The sequence below is a fragment of the Lethenteron reissneri genome, chromosome 39 (assembly GCF_015708825.2).
Source record: "Lethenteron reissneri isolate LAM-NWPU_2019-01 chromosome 39, ASM1570882v1, whole genome shotgun sequence".
In the NCBI taxonomy this organism is placed as follows: domain Eukaryota; kingdom Metazoa; phylum Chordata; class Hyperoartia; order Petromyzontiformes; family Petromyzontidae; genus Lethenteron; species Lethenteron reissneri.
The window spans coordinates 265,008-286,293 of NC_083817.1; the positions used below are offsets into that span (position 1 = coordinate 265,008).

Here is a 21,286-nt window from a genome sequence, read left to right on the forward strand (position 1 = left end):
CTTGATGCTATTGTAATGCGGGCGTAAATGGGCGGGGCGGATATGACGATCCGAGAGGGAGGAGTCAGGGTGACGTGGGGGAGAAGTTATAGCGGGGAGACAGGAAGCTATCTGGGTCAGTCGGGGGAGTGAAGGGTGGTGAACACGTTGGGTGGTCGCCGTGCCTCAGCCTGGCGGCTGAGGGGCTCATGACGGCGCCAGCCAGCGGGGTGGAAGAGAGAGTGGAGGATTGAGGTTGGAGATGGCGAGATAGCCACAGAGGCCACGAAGGGCTGAGGTAGGAAGTGGCGAGATAGCCACAGAGGCCACGAAGGGCTGAGGTAGGAAATGGCGAGATAGCCATAGAGGCCACGAAGGGCTGACATTGGGAGGTGGCGAGATCGCCACGCACGGAGGAACAGGGAGCAGCGATGGAGCTGCTGGGGGAGCAGCCAGAGGGCTGTACCAAGAGCCTGCAGCGGAGCTGCAGGAGCGTGGAAGGCTACGGGAGCGAAGGCAGATGTGGGGCTGCCAGGGAGAGAGTCTCAGGAGGAGTGCCGTGTGGGAAGGAGAACGCGAACCCCAAATAAAGGACACGGAGTCAGCGAGAAGCGTCTGAGTCCATTTATTACACTATGACCGAAGATGTCTATGTGTGTGGGGAGTGCTGCTGAATTGAGACGTTGCTTGGTACCTAACATGATGGCCACTGACTTTTTCGGATTAAGGGCTAGGTTGTGTGCAGTGAACCATTGTTGCACGGCGGTGGTACATTCCGAGAGCCTCTCGAATCCAGATGCATTGCTAGAATCGATGGCGGTGAATAGAATCGTGTCATCCGCGTATGAGTGATGCTTAACACCGAAGCTTGCAATGAGTCGGCCGATCGGGGAAGTGTAGGCTGTGAAGAGCAGGGGACCTAGAACAGAGCCCTGGGGAACCCCGCATAATGCTCTTGTTTCAGGCGATGTGGACATGCCCACCCTGACTGAGGATTGCCGGTCAGAAAGGTACGAAGCTATCCACTTGAGTGCTGAGCCGCATATACCGAAGTCGGATTTCAGGAGGGAAGTAAGGAGCGAATGGTTGATGGTGTCGAAGGCTGACGAAATGTCCAGACTTACAAGTGCAACAGTTGAGCCGGAATCAACGATCGTTAAAATGTCATCGAGCACCCTAGTGAGTGCTGTTTCTGTGGAATAGTTTTGACGGTAAGCTGACTGGAAGTTGCAGTAGTTTGCGGAGGAGGTGACGTGTGGTTGTAGCTGGGCGAGGGCTAGTCGTTCAAGGAGTTTAGAGAGGTTCGAGAGGTTAGTGATGGGACGATAACTAGATGGGTCATCCAGATCTAGATTTGGTTTCTTTAACAAGGGAGAAACCAGGCCAGATTTGAGGTTGGATGGAAAACACCCCGAAGAGAAGGAGGCATTTGCGATGTTCCTGATCATGATGGCGAGTTCCGGAGCACATTGCTTGAACAAGGAACCTGGGAGCATGTCGAGTGGAGATGACTTCAAAGGAAGTGATTCAATTAAAGCGAAAACGTCTTTTGTAGACACAGGCTTTAGCATAGTTAGAAGAGTGTCTGGGTTAGTGCTTACAATTTTAGGTACCATGAGCGGGGTACAATGGTGCAATGTGTCAGTAGACGTGCACGAGTTTGCGACGGCAATTAGCTTGTTGTTGAAGTAAGTATTAAAAGAGGTGGCAAGTTTCAGTGAGGCAAGGGGATCGCTAAGGTGAGGGACCATGGTGCTACCAGGATGGAGAAGATCTTTGAGAGTTTTCCATAGAATGCGCGGGTTTCCGGTTGCTTTTTTGATGCGTTCCTCAATGTGGGAGGAACGTGAGACAAGGATCAGTTTGTTAGTTTTCCTGCAGGCGACTCTGTAAGCAAGTCGATCAGCAGGTAGACCACTGCGGGATGCGATACGTTCAAGACGCCTCCTGGTTCGCTTAGCAATGATGGCATCTCTTGAGAGCCAGTGAGTGTCGTGAGAAGACTGCCTAGCGGTTCGTGATTTTAATGGAGCTAGTTTGTCCAGCGCCGCCCTCATGTCAGCTTCTAGTTGGAGAGCGCAGACGGTTGGATCCGATGATGGGGATAACATTGAAAGCGAGTTTGCAAGGAGGTGACGAAAAGCAGAAAATTCGATACCCTTAAAATTACGCAAGTTGCGGGTGAATTTGATGGTGATTGGCTTCGGAAATTGGAGGGAAGAAAGTATAAGGCGGTGGTCGGAGTAACCAGTTTGGAAAACTCCCAGTGCAGTGATGCGTCGGTGCTGGTTAGGTTCCAGAACCAGGTCGAGCATGCTCTCAACGTTTGTTGACGAAGCTCTGGTGGGGCCTGAGTTTGTGATGACCAGGTTATGGCAGGCCAAAGTTGACTCAAGGTGACTATCGATGGAGGCTGGGGTATTGCCGGGGCAATTGAAGTCGCCTGTAAGCACGAGCCTGTGAGATGGGTTAGGAATCAGATATAGGAATTCCGAAAGCTCATTTACGAAGGTGTTGATGCTGCCATCTGGAGGGCGATAGATGGAAATAATGTAAAAGCACTCGTTGCAAGTATTGTGGTATTGTGGTTAATGTAAACAGGATTCCTTGCAAAAGGTGTCAGTTTTGTTGCCAGAAAAAAAGGGGAAACACCCTATTAGTATATTTTGGTACTGGCAAAGGAGGTCCCATGATGAAGCATTGTCTCATTTACAAGACTTTCCTGGGGTCACAAAATGATAAAAGTCCAGACAAGTACAACAATGAGGCAAATATAAATTAGCAAAAACAACCGTATTACAGAGTGTGCAAGCAGAAACACATTACATTGTGTAACACTTTTGTTTTGTTCCTGGGTATTAAGTGTTATTTCATAATTAAAGTACAGAAAATGCCTATTATTCCCCAAAAACTTTGCATTTGTGATCAGGACAGTGATATTTTTAATTTACCTATTTTTCAGAACATTCCACATAGATTCAGTGCTGAGTAAACTTGGAGTAACTTCTAAAACATAGACCTTTTGAGTAATATAAATCTCCATATATATAAAAGGCAAAGTTGTGATTATGTGTGTCTGTTCAAAATGTTTAGCGTACTTCCCGACATGCAACAAACTGGAAATTTGCCATGTGGGTACTTTCCAGACTGTACACCATGCAAACATTATAAAAAATACACTTAAATTTTTTGTTAGGGGGGGAGCTCAATAATGCATATATTTTTTGCACGGCAAGTGAGCTGTGACGTCAAATCTGTCACGTGACCCGCGCATGTGGAAGCGTAACGCATTGTAGTGTAGTGGTTAGCACGCTGCGCTACGAAACCGGCCACGGTGCACTGCGGGCTCTGCAAATGTTGACTTTTAGTGTTTTGCCGAATTCGACAAAAAAACGCCTCTTCGTGTAGTAGTATAAATACAGGAGCCTTAAGCCCACCAGTTGAGTTTATTTCCAGTTTCCTAAGTGGATACATATCTGCATTTTTCTCATATGGCATCAAGAGGCTGCAAGCATCCGGCAGATGCATTTTGCTATGTCTGCGGCCAATTTATCAAGACAAGAGCAAAAAATGTACCCTGTGGAAGCATCTGCTAAGATGTGTGAGGTCTACAAGGCATATTTCGGCATGCCTGTCGGGGATCAAGACAAACCCTGGGCATCTCATATCACCTGCGAGCAATGCAAAAAAACTCTGGAATGTAAGATGGACAATTGTTGCTCGGAATTTTACGTGAAAATTTTGTTAAAATTTGTAAAATTGTAAAAAGTTTTACATTTAAAAATGTTTAGCAATTTTTTATGTTATTGAAAAGATATATCATCTCTGAAAAATGTTGCGAGAATCTCTTACAAATTAGTCATGGGTGAAATAAATGTATTTTTGTAGGATGGTACAGAGGGGAAAAGAGAGCCATGAAGTTCGCTATCCCAAGAATTTGGCGGGAACCCACTGACTACTCAAGCAACTGCTACTTCTGCATGGTGGATCCTTCCAAACGTCGGACTGGCAAGAATGCACCTGCTATCACATATCTGGACCTTCCTTCATCCATCGCCCCGGTGCCACACTGCCATGAGCTCCCCGTACCCACTCCTCCGGAAAGAAAGCAGCCGTCTTTAGAAGACAGCAGCAAGTCAGAGAGCGAGGAATACGTAGATCCAGATGACATTTTCAGAGGTGGAGCTGAGGAGCGAAACCCATACTACCCCAACCAAAAAGACCTCAACGACTTGATCAGAGATCTTGGTCTCACCAAGTCCAAGGCCGAGCTTTTGACATCTCGGCTGAAGCAGTGGAACTTGTTGGATGAAAGTGTGCAAGTCGCAGATCAGAGGAAGCGTCACCAACATCTTTTGCAGCTTCTTCACCCGTCAAGATGGGCTCTGCTTCTGCCACAATGTCGCCAGTCTGTTCGAGGCAATCGGAATCGCCTGGAAACAGAATGAGTGGCGCCTCTCCATTGACAGCTCATCCAGGAGCCTCAAAGCCGTGCTGCTCCATATTGGTGTAATAAAGGACTCGACCACGATGTCTGGCTTGGTGTCCTTTATTCGGTTCTTCTCTCTTAACCCGCACGGCTGTCCTTCTATAAGACTCTATACTGACACTGATACTGCTCTCCTGCAGTTTCTCCCCTCGTCGTTCTCTCAGCCTCTCTCTCCTCTCGTCGCTCTCGTAGCCTCTCCCTCACACACAGCCTCGCCGGCTGTGTTCCCCGCAGCTCCTCGTCCGCCTTCTCTCCAGCCGCCCCACCGCTGTCTTCTCTCGCAGCTCCGCTGGCTGCTCCCTTAGCTGGCCACCGCTGGCCGCCGCTGCCACCCCTTGGCTTTGCCCACGTGGCCTTACTCTGGTCCAGTCCCACTCGTTCTGCCTTCCTCTTCCGGTCTCCTCCCTTAAGAACCTTAACCTTTCCTCCCACGTCACCTAACTCCACCTCTCCGTGACGTCACATCCGGGAGGTCGCCCGCGCCCGCATTACACCACCCTCCCCCGTGGAGAAAAACCCAGCCGACCTCGGCTGAACAACACCAACAGTAATGCGGGCGAACCCGAGCGTAACACACCAAAGGACACCAAGCATGCAATATAACAGTAAGAACAATCAACACAACTCAACAATCAATAACGTAGCAGAAGCAGGCAATAAATACACAGTAAGAACAATACAACATAACAATCAACGAAACACAAGGGATTTAGAGCGTGTGCGGGTCGCCGGCCCGTCCCGGACGGTCGGCGGCCCATCCGCGGAACGGGAACGTGATTGAGTTTGAGGAGCGACAGGGTGAAATCCCCCTGTCGCTGTTGGGAGTCCACCAACGTCCCGTGTCCTTGAAGGATCAGTCTTGGGCTTGTCCCGCGGATGCGTCTGCAGCGGGGTCGGAAGGGCTGCAGGGCTCGAAGGACCCGCAGATCTGGCAGGCACCCTCCGAGCAGAGCGCCTCGTCCCCTCCGGTGTCAAGGCCGGCCTGCCTGGAACAGGTACGACAGGCGCTCTAGCAAGATCAATGGACGCAGGCGGGGGAGAGTCGGCAGCAACAGACCCCGGCAAGGCAACATTGGGAGATGATGCATCATGTAGGGGAGCAACATACGGTTTCAAGCGCGACGTGTGAACAAACCAGCGGCGAGAACCAATTTGAACACGCGCCGACTGAGGATTAGGAACCTCAATGAGGCGGACAGGCCCTCGCCAAGGTTTGTGAAATTTGGGAGAGGTACCCGGCCGCACCTGCGGGCAATGGAGCCAGGCCAGGTCCCCAACCTTCCAGGGGCACTCCCCTTTGGAACGCCGTGCGTACCTCTCATTTCGGGCCTGAGCTTTGGCCGTAGCCACACGGGCACTCTCCCGCGCCTCCGAGACCCGGCGAACAGTGTCCCGAATGTAGTCAGGAAGCGGTTTACAAGGTCCCCTCACACCGGTTCCCATCTGCACATCCATTGGCGGCACGTTTTCCCGACCATACATAAGGTAAAATGGCGAATAACCCGTAGCCGCATGAGGAGTCATCCTGTACGCCGAAAGCACCCCCGGGATGTGCAGGTCCCAATCCGATTGTTGCTCACTCACCGTGTGGCACAGCATGGCAGACAATGTCCGGTTTAGCCGCTCAACCATACCATCCGTTTGCGGATGGTATGGGGATGTCCGGACCTTCTTAGTCCCTAGGCCCGCGCATACTTCCGCCAATAATTTCGAAGAAAAATTTCGGCCCTGATCCGTAAGGAGTCTCTCCGGCGCACCCTTGTCCATAACATATCCGAACAAAAAGGCGTCGGTAATGGCCGCGGCCGATTGATCGGGCAACGGCCAGGCCATCGGCCAACGGGAGAGGTACTCAACCCCGACCAGCAAATATTTATTACCCCTCGCCGAAGGTGGGAAAGGTCCCAAAATGTCCAGTGCCACCAATTCATTGACCCGAGACACCCGAATTGACTGTAAGGGTGGCACATAAGGATGTTTAGGAGGCTTACGCCGGGCACAGTCAGGGCACGCGCGGACGTGCCCCACGACATCCGTCGACATGCCGTGCCAAAAATAATGACAATGCAACGTCAACAAGGTCTTCTGCACACCCAGATGTAATAGCGTGTCACAATGGAGAGTTCTAATCAACTCGTATCGGAGGGACGCAGGCACCACTAGACGCCAGTGTTCCTGGAGACTTTCCCTCCACATAAGCAGACCATCTCGGACCGCGGTTTCCGGCGCACCCTCCGTAACCGGACCCCCAACCTCCACTTTGGATCGCTTCCGCAAGGACACTAACGACTCATCCATCATTTGCTCCCTTATCCAAACAGACCGTGGCAGATTCAAAACCCCATCAGTCGGCCCCGGTTCCACAGTAGCATCCGACTTCTCCACAGCCAATACCACCGGCTGAGGGGGGGGTAGGCTGGGCGCACATCTCTGCGTCCCCGACGCACATTTGCAAGGGGAGCGCTGCGGCAACCTAGAAAGTGCGTCTGCGTTCGCATGGCGCACCCCTTTACGATGGTGAATTTGAAATGAAAATTCTTGCAGCGTGTCCAACCAACGCGACAGCTGGCCGGAAGGTTGATCCATTTTAAGGGCATATTGCAAGGCCGCATGATCCGTACGTACGATAAAGGAACGGCCGTACAGGTACGGTCGAAACTGACGTAGGAAAAAAACAACGGCTAAGAGTTCCCTGCGAGTGACACAGTAGCGTGTTTCCGCGGGCGACAGGACCCGGCTACCATACGCAACGACGCGCTCTACGCCCCCTTTAGACTGAGACAACACCGCGCCAATACCTGTGTCGCTCGCATCCGTATCAAGAATGAACGGTTGATTGAAATCCGGATAATCCAATGTTGGGGCGGTAGCCAACAGATTACGCAGACTCTGAAAGGCCGCCTCTTCCGGCGGTCCCCACGCAAACTTACGTCCCTTACCCGTAAGGAGGTGCAAGGGCCTCGCGATGGTCGCAAAATTCGGTACAAATCTTCGATAATACGAGGCAAATCCCAGAAAGCGACGTACATCCCCCACGGTGACCGGAGTCGGCCAATCTCGGACGCACGCCGTTTTTTCCGGGTCCGTAGACACCCCCTCAGCACTCACGATGTGCCCCAAATAACGGACGGACCGTTGCAGTAGGTGACATTTCTTTGGTTTAAATTTCAAGTTCGCGGAGCGCATCCTCGCGAACACCGTCTCCAGCCGCCTTAAATGTTCATCAAATGTGCGGCTGAAGACGATGATATCGTCCAAATATATGAGACATGTCTCCCACTGCAACCCCGTCAAAACGAGTTCCATGAGCCTTTGAAATGTGGCAGGGGCCGCATTCAGCCCCATCGGAAGGCAGTTAAATTGAAACAACCCCTGCGGCGTACGGAATGCGGTCTTCTCCCGTGAGGGCTCGTCAAGGGGAAGCTGCCAAAATCCCGAAGAGAGGTCCAGTGTAGAGAAATACTTAGCCCCCGACAATGCGTCGAGGGAGTCGTCCATACGCGGCAGGGGATACGCATCTGCCACCGATATCTTATTCAATTTTCGAAAGTCAACACAGAATCGCAATTTGCCATCCTTTTTCTTAACCAAAACCACAGGCGCGCCCCATGGGCTGTTCGACGGCGATATAATATCCGCAGCCAACATATCCTCCACTGCCCCCCGAACGTGTTCTCGCTCGGCCGGACTCATTCGGTGCGAATTCAACCGAATAGGGGCAGCGTCGCCTGTAGCAATGTGATGGTGAAGCAATGAGGTGCGTCCCAAATCCAAATCATTGGAGCTAAACACATCGGAATACGTCAATAACAATTTATGAAGCGCACCCCGTTGATCCACAGACAGGGAAGAATTTCCGTCACATAAGCTAGCAATCCAGCGGTCATCCGAAGCCACAGGCTCGGAAACACCAGCAACCACTCCCTGGCTATGCGAACAATCGTGAGCCGTAAATGCCGTGGTGGCATGTGCCACAACCGTGCCGGCTGGGACACAGACATTTTCCGTACCCGCATTGAGCACCTGCAAAAACGGTAATTGATCTGGCCGGACGATGGTCTGCGCTCCGACCAGCGCCGATCCGGCCGTTATCGAGGCTGAAGGTGACAACAAGATCCCAACCGCTCCCAGCCGACCAGGCAGGGGCTTCCGATACCGCAGGGGAATAAGCATCTGTGAACCAGGTGGAATATCAACAGATGCCACGGATAGCGCCTGCACTTGTACGGCCGAAGCAGGTCGCCCCCAGGGCGACGGCAGAAACGAAATTTGACGGCCACCCGGCAGTTCAATACAATTCTCATTAATTTTGATCAAAATAGGCATCTTAGCCAGAAAATCAGTGCCCAATAAACAGGGAACTGCCAAGGATCTTGAAATCAACACAACGCCCGAGGCCGACACATCCCCAATAGATATTTTAGCGTCCACCTGGCCCACGATGCCCATACTACCCCCGTTCGCAGCGACGCACGACCCGTAAACCGGACGCACGGCCCCGGGTGGGATGCCTAACAGATGAAAAATGACATCCGAAATAATAGTCGCGGACGCCCCGGAATCGACCAAAATGCGCACGTCCACCCCTTGTATAGACCCCGGCACGGTGGACGAACCCGTAGCGGCCGCAACAACCCTCCGTGCCAATTTGCGCCACTGCGTCACAGAGCGACAAGGCCCCGTCGAAGGTCCCTCTTTAACAACAACACTATGACCGCACAACGAAGGTGATGGGTGAGGTGTAAAGCCTTGCCGGGTGTCTGGTGCGTGCCGACTTGCCTGTTTCGGTGGATCCTTGGGCGGCTTGGCCGGTAATGAGGCCTCCTGTTGTGGCGGACCCGGGATGCGGGCCCAGCAGTCCTTCGCGTAGTGGCCCTTCCGTCCGCAGCGGAAGCAATCGGCGTCGTTGCGCCGAAGCGCAGGCCTTGCATCGCGCCGCCCGCGTATCGGCGGTGCAGCACGAGAGGCCGGTCCACCGCGGCCTGACCATGGCACCGAGGCGGCCGTCAGCTCCTGAGGGCCCCGCTCATCCGGCACGTATACCGACTTCGTAGGGTCCCAACCCAGAGCGCCACCCTCCGCGACGGGCCCCCCTGTCCACGCCGTGACCTGTTTCCATCGTCGTAGGTTGAATTGTGCATCCAGACATTTCGCCGCCGCCCGGGAGGTGAGCTTCTCATGCCCGCACACCGGCATGGGAATCCCAAGATCCCGCGACAGCTCGAGCATCTTGCCCAAGATGAGAGGCTCGAGCAGGTCAGGCGTTGTATCTGGATACGCGGCCATAGCCAAATCAAGCACTGCACCCCTGTACGCCACAGGCGACTCCTCGGGCGCTCGTTGTCGTTGAGCGAATCGCCGATGCGCGTCGTCAGGTGGCTCGTAGGCGTCGGCCATTTCTTGAAAAACTCCATATAATGTCCTCTTCTTCTCGGCCTTAATGGAGCGAAAAAAACGAACAGATTCGTCGTCCAGAAGAGTCGGCAACACTTCCAAGGCCTCAGCATCGGTCCATCTCGCAGAACGGACCGCCGCTAAAAATCTGCAGGCGAAAGCGCTCCAGTCGCCCCCAATGGCGAATTCCTTGACCGTGGTGAGATGGCGACTCCGACTTCGCTTCACTCCGCCCTCCGCCGATGGTTCCTCCGGAGGCAAATTCAAAATGGCGTCGAATCGCGGCGTGGTCAAGATGGCGGATTCCCGCCGCGGCACGCGCAAGATGGCGGCCTCCTGCCGCGTGGCCCATGGCGCCGGGAGTGAAGAGCCCGTGGCGGCCTGTGGAGCACTCTCCGCTCTCTCCGTCGCCGTGCTTGGGGTGACGAGATGACACAATTGGCCCAGGGCGTCCTTGAGAGTCTCCAGTTGCTCAGCCACCTGCAGCCATCGCCGATCAGCGTCTGATGGTGTCGGCGGCCCTGACACTGTGGCTACATCTTCCACTCCCGTCCCCGCACTCGTTTCAGCAGGGCTCTCCTCCACCACCCTGGCAGGATCCATGTTTGGAGGGAAGTCTTCGTCTTCGGACGAAGAAGCCGATGCCGGCGCTGGAACATTTTTCTTTCTCACTTGTTTCGACATGCCGTTGCACTTCCGACACCAATGTAATAAAGGACTCGACCACGATGTCTGGCTTGGTGTCCTTTATTCGGTTCTTCTCTCTTAACCCGCACGGCTGTCCTTCTATAAGACTCTATACTGACACTGATACTGCTCTCCTGCAGTTTCTCCCCTCGTCGTTCTCTCAGCCTCTCTCTCCTCTCGTCGCTCTCGTAGCCTCTCCCTCACACACAGCCTCGCCGGCTGTGTTCCCCGCAGCTCCTCGTCCGCCTTCTCTCCAGCCGCCCCACCGCTGTCTTCTCTCGCAGCTCCGCTGGCTGCTCCCTTAGCTGGCCACCGCTGGCCGCCGCTGCCACCCCTTGGCTTTGCCCACGTGGCCTTACTCTGGTCCAGTCCCACTCGTTCTGCCTTCCTCTTCCGGTCTCCTCCCTTAAGAACCTTAACCTTTCCTCCCACGTCACCTAACTCCACCTCTCCGTGACGTCACATCCGGGAGGTCGCCCGCGCCCGCATTACACCGGTAACAAGTACTCATCTCTTTCCCTGGCTCATTCGGTGCACCTTAAAGAGGATTTCAACATCAAGACCTTGCTGGATGCCTTGAAGTATAATGAGTACAGCTGGGAGGTCATCGGAGACTTCAAAATGGTGGCATTCCTGATGGGTCTCCAAGGCGGTTTTACCAAGTGTCCCTGCTATCTTTGCCTTTGGGTCAGCAGGGACACCAAGGCGCACTACCACAAGCGGGACTGGCCAGAGCGGACCGAGTTCTCTGTGGGGAGGAACAACGTTAAGTGGGAGCCACTGGTGGACCCCCGGAAGGTGCTGATGCCACCACTGCACATCAAATTGGGCCTTGTGAAACAATTTGTCAGAACTGTAGATAAGGAGCCTTCAAGTACCTTCAAGACTTATTCCTTGAGCTGTCTGAGGCAAAGGTCAAAGCCGGTGTCTTCGTCGGACCACAGATAAAGAAGATCCTGGAGTGCAATGAATTCCCCAAGACGCTCGCTTGTAAGGAGAAAGCGGCTTGGAACAGCTTTGTCGCAGTGGTTCGTGGCTTCCTGGGCAATCACAAGGTCGAAAACGATGTGGAGCTGGTTGAGACACTGGTGAAGAACTACAGCACAATGGGCTGTAGGATGTCCCTCAAAGTCCATATCCTTGATGCTCATCTTAATAAATCCAAGGAGAACATGGCAGCGTACTCGGAGCAAGGCGAGCGCTTCCACTAGAATATACTGGACTTTGAACGCCGCTACCAAGGTCAGTATAACAAGAACATGATGGGAGACTACATTTGGGGCCGATTCATGAAAGTTATCTACAGTGTAATCGTAAATCTTGAAAAACTACTCTCTAATAAATATTTTGTCGTAATTTTTGTATTACTTTAGTATAAATACATGTTAATTTTAATTCATGTTGTTTTTTCCGACTTTATGTGAACGAAATACACAAATTTGCCCCTTTTCTCATTGAAAATAGAAACATTTCTAAATATCACTGTCCTGGTCACAAAATAAAAGTTTGTGGGGAATAATAGCCATTGTAACTTGATTTGACGCTTTCGTTACTGCAGGAATTACTCTTTGGTTCTTTCGGTAAAGTCACGTAGAATTTTTTTTTTTAAATAATAGAATACGACGTTTCGATTGCAACACAAGCAACCGTTGCTTGTGTTGCAATCGAAACGTCGTACTTCATTATTTAATTTATTTTCTTTCTATGTGACTTTACCAAAAGAACCAAAGAGTAATAGCCATTTTCTATACTTTTTAGGCAAAATTAGGAAATAACACTTACTACCCAGGAACAAAAATTGTGTTACACTGTGTACATACTAGTTAAGTAACACTGACAGAAATGTCAAATATCTTACCTTGATTAACGTTCTGAGATGTTTCTGCCAGAACTGATGTTTTTTGTAATGGTTTACACATTTGTATTTCACTTTGGATATAACGGAGTGGTTTTCTTGTAACTGTTAGGGCGTATTCAAGCTAAAATGTAAAAAAAATATCAAACATTGAAAAATGTATGTACCTGATGATTTATATATTTAGTAGCACTTTTTATGCTTTTTGCCATACTTGTTACGCAGCTAGAAATAATAATTTTCCTTTCAATAAACAATTTAGAATATGTGCATTTACAGGGCACTTAAGTGCCCCTTACATCAATCACATCTCATTTTATCCATTCGGAGGGAATCCCCATTGCCAGCTATGTCTGTACAGTGCAAGGTGACTCAGTATTGGCCTGCAAGTGGGAATTATAATACGAGTCAAAGATGAAATTATTTTCTGCTAAAATAAGCTTTTAGGTGGTGCTTATGTCCTGTTTAAAGACCCAAACTAGTATTGGAAATTCCACGTTCCTATGACGGGTATGAGGATATCCATAGGACAACCACTGCTGAAATCCCTACAACCAGGATATAAACGTGTAACCTTGCGATTGCGAGCCGCTCGCTTTACTGCTGGGTTACTTGGACAGTAATGCAGTGCACTGCTTGGAATATCAGGAGTACGTACCTCAAAATGAGAAAATACATGTTTAATATTATTTTCACTGCTTGGATTATAAAGGGTGTATTTCTCTGCCTTGTTATAATCAAGTAGCTCGTGAAATGTATATTCCTCTCTGTAAAAAGGGTTAGTCAAACAAGGTAAGGTCTCAACAAATCAACACACATGGCTAATCACTGTGCACTAATAATTAATTAAATAAACAATATCGACATTAACAATTGCCCCAACCAATTAAACCGGTCACACTATCGCAGTTATTGAAATTGATTAGAACCATCAACTTTTACAGACATAATCCTCAATTTCTTCACTGAAATATTTGCAACATGCTATACCAATAATCTTACTGCACAGGTTATTGCAGTTGCGCTGTATAACAGATATTTAACTCCACATTTCCAAAAAGACATCAAGACCTTTACACAATCTACGAAATAGTCCATTCCATAGAGAATTTAAATAAGTATAAACTAACCTGATGTACTGTTTTCCACTGTAAAATGATGCAAAGAATCCAAGCAATGGATCATTGAGTGCATTTGGTTTAAGACATCCAATGAGCTTCGGTGTGATCAGGTGGCTGTTTATCACCACTCTTACAGCGCTGATGGACAACATTTCCTCAAGAAGACAATCTTCTGATTAACGAAATTAGACATTACGCACATACATTACCATATAATTAAGATAGGTTATTGCCCTAAACAGAAGTGTAACGTTTGGGGGGGAAAAATAACCTGCATCACAATACTCCCATTGCCATTCCATTACACCCCATTAACAGCTACATCATCCAAACGTAAGAACACACACACACAAACATACTGTACTTGTGTTTTTATCAGCAGCAAATTGAAAAAGATTCACAATAAAATACAAATTGCTAAAAATATGCTTTCTTCTCATATCTGTCACTCCACATTACAGTATAAACCAAAGTATTTTGACACATCCCATTGGCCAAACATCCTTCCGGTCCTTCCTCATAAAAAATGGATAACTCTTTGGTTCTTTCGGTAAAGTCACGTAGAAAGAAATTAAATAAAATAGAATACGACGTTTCGATTGCAACACAAGCAACAATCATCAGGTACAAATGAATGAGAAAAACAAACCTAGTAAACTTGGAAATATAATGCAATACAACACAGAGAGTCGGCTAACAAAACAGTCAACACCCAACCTGATTGATTGCGTTCTTCCAAAGATTGCTACATTTTAGAGAGAGAGAAAACATAGACACGGAGACACACAGACAGACACACAAGCAGAGACTCACACAGAGACAAACAGAGAGAGACACACACATGGGCACACAGAAAGACATCGTCTCTGTATCGAGGCCTTAAATAGAGAGAGGGGGGGTGGGGCAGAGGGGGAGTTGTGTGGAATTCCTGCCCATAGGGGGACGGACGAGCTGGACCCTGGACTTCTAAACAAGCACGGAGTGTTGTGTGGAATTACTGCCCATAGCGGCCGGAGGAGAGAATGGACCCATAAACAAGCACGGTAGAAAGCAAATTTAGTAAAATTAGGAAGTGTAATGCAATGCAACACAGAGAGTCGGTTAGCACACAGTTAACGCATAGCCTGGTTGATTACGTTCTTCCAAAGATTGCTAAATTAGAAGTGTGAAACAAACAAGCATGGCAAACCCTCCCCGTAGAGATGGTTTAAACTCGATTAGAAGCTTTCGTGATTGCAGGAATTAATATTCTTTGGGTCTTTCGGTAAAGTCACGTTGATAGGTTCAAAGAAAATAACAAAATAACAAAAAACTACGTTTCGATCACAACACAAGCGGTGTTGCGATCGATTTGTTATTTTCTTTGAACCTATCTACGTGACTTTACAGAAAGACCCAAAGAATATTGCAGATAATATTATACATTCCCAGAAGGCTGTGCGACTAAAGGGTTGTGTAAAAGATATACTTTTTTATGTAGAGGGGCACATGAGAAAAGACATATTGTCTGCTTATTTATTTGACGAAGTCTCCAAAATTATGCTCATGATTGTTTTGTGTCATGTGATACAATATCTCTTTGGTTTCTTAGTAAACATTACGTGCTTACACATTTCCTACTATCCAAAGCACATTAATTGGTATATAAATTATCATCCTTATACCACATTTTATAACGTTACATAATGAGTGGTAACTTAGTTGATACTAAAATATATTTTGTAAAACATTTTGATCTCTGAAATTACCTATTTCGGTGTAGTTACTCCACTTGAGGCCAACAGTTATTGAATATTCTCCTGGTTTGTAAATATGTTCCTTAGAATCATATAAGTATTTTTCTCTTATGTCCACTTCAGATAACGGGTTTGAGCTACACCTGGAGAAAATCACCATGCAAAATTAGATTACAACGAATGAGCATTAAATCAGTTTATTACTGAATATATGTTACTTGACATATGATAATCACCCTAAATCTATTTTAAACTAATTATTCGGTGAAACTGCGCTGGCAGCAGTGCACAAGTACAAATAACAAAAACATTCAACACGTTTGTCAATAATTGTGTGCGGCCTGAAAAAAATATAAAGGGACGTTTTGGGGAATGGCCCTTCTTCATGGCAATTAAAAAGAGACGTCAGAGATGGTGAAACAAAGTTGGGGATTGCACTATATTTTTTTGATGTTTCTGTAACTTTATGTAACTTAATTTGACAAATTAATTTCACCATGAATGGAATTTAAATGCATCCAAGCCAACTTTTGTTCGTGAAATTGTATTTCATTTAATATCATGTTCATGCACTGTTTTGTAACACATTTTATCTTGCTCTGATTTGTATTTAAGTTGTTTTTACTCTGATTTCTATTTTCTTGTTTGAATGTATGTATGATATAGATTTTGTCATTTTGATGACCCATGTCACTCTTGCAAATCAGACAAAGGTATCCTTGTCGTATAAGTTCTCACTTGGTTAAACAAAACAAACTTGACTCATCTCAAGAGACAGATACATAAAATACTAACCAATTGTGATCTGCTTATTGTCAAATGAATGTGGCACTGCCCTATACATGTTAGGATTGTCGCAATGTCATATATCACAATAAGATACTAAATAAAGGTTGATGATTATTATAATTATTGCGATCTAAGTGTGCCATAACTTTGTATTATGTATTGATCAAGATGTCATCATGGCTAAAGGAGTTTGATGCCAACACCTCCAAAAAAACTAATGAAAAAAATGAATTAAAATGTATTTGATCTGATCGTCAACATTGGCAGGAAATTAAGATTATGTATTTAGAACTTCTTTGACACCGTACGTAGCCAAGCGTGCTATTCGGAGATGCGGGGGAAGAACTAAACACAAAAGGCTTGTCATTTCATTTTTAAATAAAAATGCCTGGTTACATTTAATCTCCATATGTTAAAGACAATACTACCGTACACATTACCTTAAACAAAATGATTACATTAGGGATTAAAACATCTTGGTTAAATAATGTGCAATGGTCTCTTGCTTCGTTTGCTTAGGGTGTATTATTATTGTATGTAATGTACTTAGCGCTTGCACGCTGGATTAACACCCACCTTCTTACCCTTAAATAAATTGCTCCACTCCTTGCTGTAGAACATTTCTCAATCATCAATTATCCCATGAAATATTCTACACAAATTAACTTTCCTTTACACTAAATGAAATCAATTCACGCAGTGAGTTAACTGATAGGAGAAAGGAACAATTAAGTCACGCCGTTCAGAACTGAGCTAAGCCCCATTTTTTGTGATATGCTGAGGCAAACCGAAGTCACGAGGATGGGCAGAACTTGCTTGGAGAGACAGGGGTGCAGTGAATGCAATGCTTTTCCACTGGAATCTCTACCAGTCAGAGGGATCAGTATTCTAGAAGGATGGATGCAAATGCCATTGTCTATTGTGGAAACATTGCAGTTTTACCAAAACAATTACAGCAAGGTGCACATATATTATTACTTTGGGATGTTGCAGCACAGGCAATGTTAAAATCAGGCCTTCACTTACCAGTAAATAACATATCATAGTTAGAGCGATGAATAAACAATGTGCAACACTTACTCCTTGAACAGGAACTCTTCTATATTGCTGTGGCTCTTTTGCCCTCCCCAGTGTATGACTTCATTTTCCAGTGATAGCGGTTTCCCTTGAAAAAACACGGAGCTTTAATCAACTTGCTGTCACTTTAATATTTCGGGTTCACACTTGATTACTCAGTGTAACGGGAAACTTAAGTGAACACGCAGACACTCGGGGTGCATAAAGAGGGTGCAGCTCACGCCTCTTGACATATTTTAAACAGCTGCATTTGAATAACCACTATCCACGTAATTTTCTTCCCAATTATTTTCAGTACAATTCATGTAGTACAATAAGAGGCGAATGGGTCTGTAATTTTTTAATTCTGTATCGTGAACAGAAATAATCCGCGGATGGAGTTATTTTATTTACGTGGCAACAATTAGTGAATACTCTTTGGTTATTTCGGCAAAGTCACATAGGTAGAAAACTAATTGATCACGACGTTTCGATCGCAACATAAGCAATCGTCATCAGGTGGGACAGCCACAGCAAGAAAAAACTGTATTTTGTCTACTCTTCTACACGAATCAGACGTCTGGGCAGAGGTGAGCGTACCCACACTGCGCTCTACTCATTGATTCTGATGTGTAGATGAGCGGGTTGGGGGCTTAATTGACCATCATTGTTCGCCCGTACACTGCGTGGCGACCCATTAAACCGCGGCAGCTTCCTTCGTTTCTCAGTGAAGAAGCTTCAGACACATTTATGTTTGTTGCTCTCGACATTTGATCCTTATGGCGGAACCCCGGGGTACCAAACAATACAAAATGCCCGAGGCAATTAAATATGTTAGTTCTGGGACACTTTCTCTTCCAGGGGGTGTTCTTCTTAACTCCGCGACTGCGGTACCAATCAATCCGCAATCAATTCGCAATCAGTGCTGAAATCAGTGCTACTCCGCGATGTAGAAACGCCAAACATGAGCATGACAAAGTCAGTTTTAGAAAAGTAAAACTTGGTTTAGTGCATCGTGTCGAGCTCGTCGAGAGCAGTCGACGGGCGCATCGGCGACCTTCGCCAGAGACTGACACCGACTGCGCCAGGCGCCGCCATGCGGGTCACTGCCACGTGCACGGCGACTGCTCACCGGGTCTCCTGGGGGTTCCACATGCAGCTATACACTATGTAACCACCCAAAGTACGTACACAGTGACAATGTATGAACAACTTACATTGCGTCCATGGAGTTCCACAAGTGATGTGCGCATGTCTTGTGTCTTTCGAAATAAATTGTAATCCTTCAAGGTACGGAACTGAAACTTTTAGTCTATTAAAACAACTTTTTTCTTCTGTTCCAACCTGTAAAAAGATAAACTATTCAGTGTATTCGCGTAGTATTCAAGTAATTTGTGTCGTAAGACCCTCCGCCACCCGACATAGCCAAATCGAATTGTCACGCTTACAATCGTTTAATGCACCAATTGTTAAGCTCACCGGTGAGTTTAACAACAATGATCACAACCCAATGTAGCAATTCGATCCTTCGTGTTAAAACATTTCTTTAAAATGTGTCTGCCACTGAAAAGCAAGATGATTTAATTCAAGGTAGGACCGAATATCAATTTGATTATCGATAATAATATCGACGGCCTTCGAAATGATGCGTTCTGTGATCTTGCTGCGAGGACGTAGCAGAGGTAATGGAAGTGTGATGTTGTTATTGTCATGCGATGTTGTTACTTGATGGCCTGAGTGGTGTTACTGTGGGTGATGTTTACTGTGACTACGTAAGCGATGTTTGTGTGGTGATGTGAGTGATGTTTGTGTGGTGAGGTGAGTGCTGAGAGTGATGTTTGTGTGGTGATGTGAGTGATGTTTGTGATGTGAGTGATGTTTGTGTGGTGATGTGAGTGCTGTGAGTGATGTTTGTGTGGTGATGTGAGTGATGTTGCTGTGGTGATGTGAGTGATGTTTGTGTGGTGATGTGAGTGATATGGGTGATGTTTGTGATGTGAGTGATGTTTGTGTGGTGATGTGAGTGATGTTTGTGATGTGAGTGATGTTTGTGTGGTGATGTGAGTGCTGTGAGTGATGTTTGTGTGGTGATGTGAGTGATGTTGCTGTGGTGATGTGAGTGATGTTTGTGTGGTGATGTGAGTGATATGGGTGATGTTTGTGATGTGAGTGATGTTTGTGTGGTGATGTGAGTGATGTTTGTGATGTGAGTGATGTTTGTGTGGTGATGTGAGTGATGTTTGTGATGTGAGTGATGTTTGTGTGGTGATGTGAGTGATGTTTGTGCTGTGAGTGATGTTTGTGTGGTGATGTGAGTGATGTGGGTGGTGTTTGTGATGTGAGTGATGTTTGTGTGGTGATGTGAGTGATGTGGGTGGTGTTTGTGATGTGAGTGATGTTTGTGTGGTGATGTGAGTGGTGTTTGTGATGTGAGTGATGTTTGTGTGGTGATATGGGTGATGTTTGTGCTGTGAGTGATGTTTGTGTGGTGATGTGAGTGATGTGGGTGATGTTTGTGATGTGAGTGATGTTTGTGCTGTGAGTGATGTTTGTGTGGTGATGTGAGTGATGTGGGTGGTGTTTGTGATGTGAGTGATGTTTGTGTGGTGATGTGATGTTGCTGTGGTTACCACGTGATAGCAGTCCACTGCGAGGAAACGTGGCATCGCAAAGACACCGGGGGTCACCTCGCGCCTCCCGTGAACACACCACCACCACCTCGTGTGAACACACCACCACCTCACGTGAACACACCACCACCACCTCGCGTGAACACACCACCACCTCCCGTGAACACACCACCACCACCTCGCGTGAACACACCACCACCTCACGTGAACACACCACCACCTCGTGTGAACACACCACCACCTCACGTGAACACACCACCACCACCTCACGTGAACACACCACCACCTCACGTGAACACACCACCACCACCTCGCGTGAACACACCACCACCTCACGTGAACACACCACCACCTCGTGTGAACACACCACCACCTCACGTGAACACACCACCACCACCTCACGTGAACACACCACCACCTCACGTGAACACACCACCACCACCTCGCGTGAACACACCACCACCTCACGTGAACACACCACCACCTCGTGTGAACACACCACCACCTCACGTGAACACACCACCACCACCTCACGTGAACACACCACCACCTCACGTGAACACACCACCACCACACGTGAACACACCACCACCTCACGTGAACACACCACCACCTCTTGTGAACACACCACCACCTCGCGTGAACACACCACCACCTCACGTGAACACACCACCACCACCTCACGTGAACACACCACCACCTCACGTGAACACACCACCACCACCTCACGTGAACACACCACCACCTCACGTGAACACACCACCACCTCACGTGAACACACCACCACCACCTCACGTGAACACACCACCTCACGTGAACACACCACCACCTCACGTGAACACACCACCACCTCACGTGAACACACCACCACCACCTCACGTGAACACACCACCACCTCACGTGAACACACCACCACCACCTCACGTGAACACACCACCTCACGTGAACACACCACCACCTCACGTGAACACACCACCACCTCACGTGAACACACCACCACCACCTCACGTGAACACACCACCTCACGTGAACACACCACCACCTCACGTGAACTCACCACCACCTCACGTGAACACACCACCACCTCACGTGAACACACCACCACCTCGTGTGAACACACCACCACCTCACGTGAACACACCACCACCACCTCGCGTGAACTCACCACCACCTCACGTGAACACACCACCTCGCGTGAACACACCACCACCACCTCGCGTGAACTCACCACCACCACCTCACGTGAACTCACCACCACCTCACGTGAACACACCACCTCGCGTGAACACACCACCACCACCTCACGTGAACACCCCACCACCACCTCGCGTGAACACACCACCACCTCACGTGAACACACCACCACCTTACGTGAACTCACCACCACCTCACGTGAACACACCACCACCACCTCACGTGAACACACCACCACTTCACGTGAACACACCACCACCACCTCGCGTGAACACACCACCACCACCTCACGTGAACTCACCACAACCTCACGTGTCACCACCACCTTGCGCCCTCACGTGAACCCAGGGGTCATG

At 48.1% G+C, this 21,286-nt stretch overlaps 1 protein-coding gene across 6 annotated transcripts in view; it reads right to left on the reverse strand.

The window, feature by feature from the left end:
• SHOC1 (shortage in chiasmata 1) overlaps positions 1–21,286 on the reverse strand; it is a 61,797-nt gene extending 40,511 nt beyond the window's left edge. For 4 of the 6 annotated variants that reach the window (XM_061567555.1, XM_061567553.1, XM_061567554.1 and 1 more), the window contains exons 1-8: positions 21,232–21,286; positions 19,737–19,824; positions 18,324–18,450; positions 17,131–17,215; positions 15,274–15,404; positions 13,535–13,697; positions 13,063–13,171; positions 12,408–12,528 (exon numbers count right to left, since the gene is read on the reverse strand). In XM_061567555.1, the coding sequence (XP_061423539.1) occupies positions 12,408–12,528; positions 13,063–13,171; positions 13,535–13,697; positions 15,274–15,404; positions 17,131–17,215; positions 18,324–18,450; positions 19,737–19,772 (772 nt within the window). In that variant the 5' untranslated portion in view covers positions 19,773–19,824; positions 21,232–21,286. Of the gene's footprint in view, positions 1–12,407; positions 12,529–13,062; positions 13,172–13,534; positions 13,698–15,273; positions 15,405–17,130; positions 17,216–18,323; positions 18,451–19,736; positions 19,825–19,866; positions 19,880–19,911; positions 19,941–21,231 lie in introns of those variants that run through there. The other 2 variants (XM_061567552.1, XM_061567551.1) reach the window with 2 other exon arrangements.